The 6056-nt window shown below is 51.6% G+C and overlaps 1 protein-coding gene across 4 annotated transcripts in view; it reads right to left on the bottom strand.

Annotated features, from left to right (window-relative positions):
- The window catches only part of HM13 (histocompatibility minor 13), a 39805-nt gene that overhangs the window by 24679 nt on the left and 9070 nt on the right, over positions 1–6056 (bottom strand). For all 4 annotated transcript variants that reach the window (XM_024743026.1, XM_024743029.1, XM_024743027.1 and 1 more), the window contains exon 3: positions 1681–1763. In XM_024743026.1, the coding sequence (XP_024598794.1) occupies positions 1681–1763 (83 nt within the window). The remainder of the gene's footprint in view (positions 1–1680; positions 1764–6056) is intronic.

The raw sequence follows: 6056 nt of genomic DNA, 5'->3' as shown, positions 1-6056 counted from the left end.
TGGGCTAGAATTGAGGGGGGGGGGATCCAAACCAGCATGGGAAGTGACTGCTCCCACACCGGTCCACCAGGAAAGGACAGGTCTGTCCTTTGAGGAAGGGTGACTGGGTCTGCCACTATCTTGCTGGGTCCTGGTCAGTCAGGCTCTCTGGGTTTCCACCCTAAAAGGATGGCGGGGCTGGCGGGAGGCGGGGCGCTAGAACAAGGCCTTGTGGGTAAAGGTAGGTGTAGCTGGAAACAACGCTGACCTCAGTCCCAGCCGTGTGAATTCGGGCCAGCCGCTCACTCTCAGTGCGCTTGGTACCTGCTCTGGGCAGGTCACAGACGTGCTCACTTGATCCTTCCCACGCCCCTACGAGGAGGTACTCGCAGCATCTCCATTTTATAGGTGAAGAAACTGATGCTGGGAAAGCTTGAGTAACTTGCACAAATAACAGAGCCTTGGTTCCAGGGCCATGTGCCTTTTGAGCCTATGCTCCTGACTTCCAGGGTCCTGCTTAGAGGAACGAGGCTAAACCCCCCCTGGCTCTGCACGCTTCCGCGAGGATCCTGCTCTTTCTCCCTGTTCTGGGAGATCCCGCCTGCACCGTCAACGTGCACGGGCCTTCCAGCTCCTGGCCTGGAATCTCCCTCCTACACCCTCTTCCGGGTTTCCTACCCTTCGGAGTTGAGTCCAAGTTGTGTTCCTGCCTTCTGGAAACTCTTCCTGGTCTGCTGACCACCTCTGTGGTTCTCAGCCTGAGGCTGTACCTCCTCAAGAGACCAGAGGGAAATAGACTGGGATGCTTTTGTAGTCACAGTGAGGGGGTGTGCTGGGGGCACAACTCCCATTTGGTAAGCAGCCCCACCCGAGGACCAGTGGCTTAGACCCTTCATCCCCACTGAACTGACACAACATGTGGCAGTCTGAGCAGGGTGGCAGTGAAAAGAGGATGGGCTCTGGGGCCACAGAAACTTAGGTTTGAATCTTGGCTCTGCTGCTTATCAGCTGTGTTGCCCTAGCAAATTTCTTAACCTCTCTGAGCTTCAGTTTCTGAATGTAACAGATAATAATAATAATAACGGCTAACATTTACTGAACACACTGAGTGCCAGATACTGTGCTAAAAGCTTTCCACATGACCCATAAGGAAGGTACTATCAGGTTTCTTCACGTTCAGGTGAGGAAATTGAGCCCAGAGAGATTAAGTAAACTGCCCAAAGTCACAGGGCTATTAAGTGGCAGAGTCTGGATTCAAAGTCAGATAGTGAAATTCCAGAGCCTGTGCTCCTAACTTCTCTCGATACTGCCTCGCTCTCTTATAAGCTGAGACCACGTGTGAGAGGCCAGCTTAGTGCGTGTACAGCAACTATGACACCTCGCTGGTGGCGATGGCATCACTCTTCTCAGTACTGTGACAACTACCATGACATCACTGTTCACAAATAACTTTCCCAACAACCGTGGTGGGAAATACCCACTGGATATTCTTACCATTCCTTGTAAAGAAACTGTGGCCCAGAGAGGTTATGGTTCTTGTTCTACGTCACCCACGGTATAACACAGGGGAAAGATTCCCTTGGATTTTACAGCCAGGATTCAAACCTGGCTCTGAATGACGCCAAAGGTCATGTTCTCATCCGAGACCCTGTACTTGCTCTTGAGAAAGCTGCTTCAAATGTCGCAGAGATGCCTTCTGACCTGATGGTGTGGGACAGGGCCAGGATTCCCAGCACGAAGAAATACATGGACAGCAAGAGGTTGATGTACTCCTGGGAGAATATCTGAGGCAGAAATACAAAGAGAAACAGGAAGTCAGGGTTGCCAGTGGCTATGAGGAAACCAGAGTCCACACTTCTCTTCTGGAGTTGGGGAACGGTGTCAGAAAGACTCTCAAATGGTACTGGGGGCCTTCTAGTTTCTATGGCAACAGGAAAAAGGGAAGGAACTTCAAGCCCTCAGATGCACCTCCCAAAGGAGTCTGTAGGTTTGCGCTTGGTGGCTCCATTATTTGCAGACAGGCAATATTGTGTGCGTGTCGAGGGTCCTGCATGGGGGAGGGGAGTCTGAAGTTCAGAGTCCCAAGAGAGCCGTCTGAACCTCAGAATGCACTCTTCCAAGCTTCCTTCTCTCTGCTCAAAAATCTAGGGAGCCCCCTACAGCGGCCACACAGTTGAGTCATCTGCACCCGGTTCCATTCTCCATGCTCTTCTGGACGACCCCTCCCCCAGTGATTCTGAAGCTCTGATGGCAGGCCCTCACAGCTGCTTCTTGGTCCTGTTATTGTTAGGTGAACCCAAGGAATGTTGTCTCTCGCAGGGCTAAAGCCAGTGGCCACACGTTGTTAATTCTGGACTTCAGGCAGGCTGTGCCATATGGCTCCATGGTTGCTGCACTGTCTTTTTCTTCATAAATTTATTTTTATTTTTGGCCGCGTTGGGTCTTTGTTGCTGCATGTGGGCTTTCTCTAGTTGCGGCGAGTGGTGGCTACTCTTCATTGCATTGTGGCGCGCGGGCTTCTCACTGCGGGGGCTTCTCTTGTTGCGGACACGGGCTCTAGGCACGTGGGCTTCAGTAGTTGTGGCTCACGGGCTCTAGAGCGCAGGCTCAGTAGTTGTGGCGCACAGGCTTAGTTGCTCCACAGCATGTGGGATCTTCCTGGACCAGGGCTCAAACCTGTGTCCCCTACATTGGCAGGCAGATTCTTAACCGCTGCGCCACCAGGGAAGCCCTGCATCGTCTTCTAATTTGTTACCGTGAGGCTTTCTAACTGGGAGGGAATAATGTGCTGTGGTGTGGGGTCTGGGGCCACTGCCCACTCTCAAGTAGGGACCTGTTTAAACCTCTGTCTGAGCCCCCCGATCCGCTGCTTAACGCCTCTCAGCAGCTTCCCTCTGCTCCGAGCTCAAGGCCCACATCCTCCCCCTGCCCTCTCATGCTCTCGTGGTGACCACCACAGGCCTCCTCAGCCGCTCCTTCTCGTTCTCCGTGCTGCGGCCACACTGGCCTTGTTGTGCACATTCCCACCCGCGGGTAGCCCATGCACATGCCTCTCTGCTGCCCAGGACGCTCTCCTCTCCTCACCCAGGTTTCCAAGCAGTTTTCCTTGACGTGACCTCCGCTAATTCAGCTCATGTTTACCAACTGTCTGCTACGTGCAGTGCGTCGTGCTCAGCACTGGAATAGGCAGAGAAGTCCCTGCTCTCATGGAGTTCATGTGCCAGTGAGGGAGAATCTCACAAGATGAAAATGTAATACACTGTCCGGTGGAGACGGGCGCTTAGAAGAAAAGCAAAGCAGGGCAAGGAGGCCGGGGGTGGGGGTGGGGCATCACACAGGTGGCCTGGGAAAGGCTCCACTGACTTCATTTAGGAGTAGAGCCCTTAACCAAGTAAGGGAGCGGCTGTGAGGATACCTGGGGGAAGAGCCTTTGAGGTGGAGGGAAGGGTGAGTGCAAAGGTCCTGAGGTGGGCATGCGTTCACGTGTGCAGGGGACGGTGAGGGCTTGTGGCCAGGAGCCAAGGTAGGAAGGAGAGTGTCAGGAGACGAGGCTGGGAAGGTAGGAGGGAGATGGACCGTGAAAAAGGCTTTAGCTTCGTCTGGGTAAGACAGGCCGGTACTGCAGGGCTGAGGGCAAGGCTGTGATCTGATCTGACAGCCTGAGAGGATCCCTCTGCTGCTGTGTGGAAGGCAGATTCCACAGGGCAAAAGTCAAGGCCGACAGCCCAGCGAGCGAGCTGCATCCAGGAGGATGGTGCCCTGGGCTGGGGGGCAGGAGGGATGTGATGAGCCGGGGTCGGATCCCCGATCAGCTCTGGACTAGCGAAGTGGGTTGTGCCCAGGGCTGCGTGCTGAGAGGAGGGAGGAACCCTCCTAGTTCGGCCGAGCAGTGAGGTGAGTGAGGTGCTGCTGTCTGAGACGGGGGCGTGGGCAGGAGCAGATTCTTCCGTGCTCTTCTGGTGCTACAGACCCCGCCTTCACACCACTTTCTAGGACCGTCACTTCGCATTTATCTGTGTGACTGCTTGACCGGTGTCTGTCTCCACCACTTAACAAGAAGCTCCTCGAGGGCAGGGGTGGGCCAGCTGTTTTCCTCACTGCAGCGTCCCCAGCACCCAGCACAGGATCTGGTGTGTGTTTGTAGAATGACCGAATGGACGAGCACATCAGTGGCTACAGTGTGAATGCTCCTATCCACACAGGCGTGTGGACCGTGTTTACCCATGAAGACACGGTGTCCTCTCACACAGTGTTCTTTCAATGTGGGTCCTGGGGAGAAATTTCTCTGGCCACACCTTTGAGCTTCTGGTCGGCTTGACTGTGTGGACTATGAATTGTGCACCAAGTCTCACTTTCTTTGTGCTTTGGCTGCTAGAAAATCAGAGTCACGCCTGTGTCAGAGGCACTTCTGGCAAGAGTACAAGTCTTTAGACTTTAGAGCATGGGGTCTGGGTATGGTCCTCACCCAGAGCTTCACTGTCTTTTCCTACTTTATTTTTTCTCCTTTACCCCAGTTTCTTCCTTTATTATTTTTCTTATGCTGTTGGATTTAATTTTTATAAGTTGCCTCAAAGCAATCAGGTTTAAATGAGGTGGGATAAGGTAAATTTTATGATTTTGAGAAATGCAACCAACTCCAGTGCCCCAACCAGGAAAGGAGGAGGAAAGGGGCAGAGTGAGAGCCACTGTTAAGCAAACCACAACCAGCGGTCAGTCTGGAGTTTGGAAGGGATCTGGTGGCCGTGCTATCCAGGCAGCTGCCTTTCAGACATCTCAACAAGGACACTCTGGTGACTTGGGAGGAGGTATGCTGTGTCCTCTGGCACAAGGCAGGCTGGGGCTTACCTGCCTGGAGAGGAGGACAGGCTGAGCAACAGGTGTCCGGAGCCTTAAATAAAAATGTTCACGCCCTCTGCTGCCAGAAAGTCCTTTCTGGGGACTCTGGCCTAAGGGGAGAATCCTAAATACTAAAAATGTTAGATGGTCCTGAGGCAAAGGCCTGGGTGTATATTCCTAGCGCTTAGCACAGCAGAGACTCGAGAAATATCTGCCAAAAGCCAAGTCACAGGCAATGAGCTAGATGTGTACAGAGCCACAGAGAGATCTCAGGAGCACAGGGGAGAGAAGGAACACAGTTCTACTTACGGAAACCAGACTCTCACTAAATACACACAGATACATTAACACCATATATTTTATAAAAAGACACACATCCAAGGACACAACTCAAATGCATTAGGGCAGGTGCCTCTGGTGAAGGGAAATGAAGGTGGCAAATGGAGATGGGCATCAGGGTGAAGGTGGTGAAGGAAACAAGGAGGGGGCCCTGGCGTGGGCCGATACCAGTGTGCTGAGAACCAAAGCATATGATAAATTCACCTCTTCTCCCGAGGTCCAGGAAAAAAAAAAAATCAGTGAATACCTAACGTTATTTGATGCACTCTTACTTATAAGAGTAAAAATCAGAACGATATTTTCTGTTTAAAGTGAGGGGGATGCTATAAGTCAGTCGTGGTGTATCTGCTTGTGGGGGTATCCTGAAATCATTGAGAAGAGCAGTTCTGATCCAATAATGAGGGAGTGATGGAACAGGAAGCAGGCGTTAAAAATTATGTTTCTGACTCACTCACAGACTGGTAAAAATAAAGAATTTTGAGGCGAGTCAGTATAGGTGGGGGTACAGTGAAGCCAGCACACTTGTAACTGTTGGTGGAAATGTAAATTGGTACAATCGGAGGGATTTGGCACCAACTATTCCGGATGCTGTTTGATCTGGTAATGCTACTGCAGATATACTTGCCAGATACTTACATGAGGAGGCTCATGGCGGCAGTGCTGGGACTGAATGCCCCTCAGGGCACACCCACGAAACACAACCACAAGCAGCTGTTACAAGAACTGAGGTAGCTCTGACTGTGCTGATATAAGAACCATGTGTTCGATACATATATTTGTCTTAAAATTGTTACATAAATGTAGATCTATGCATAACAGAATGAGTCAAAAGAAACTACGTTGGGGAGAGGATTATGGCTCATTTGCACCTTCCCTTAGATTGAAAAAAATTTTCTTAAACT

The sequence above is a fragment of the Neophocaena asiaeorientalis genome, unplaced genomic scaffold (assembly GCF_003031525.2).
Source record: "Neophocaena asiaeorientalis asiaeorientalis breed wild unplaced genomic scaffold, Neophocaena_asiaeorientalis_V1.1 scaffold82, whole genome shotgun sequence".
Taxonomy (NCBI): Eukaryota; Metazoa; Chordata; class Mammalia; order Artiodactyla; family Phocoenidae; genus Neophocaena; species Neophocaena asiaeorientalis.
This window is presented reverse-complemented; position numbering and strand designations above follow the sequence as displayed.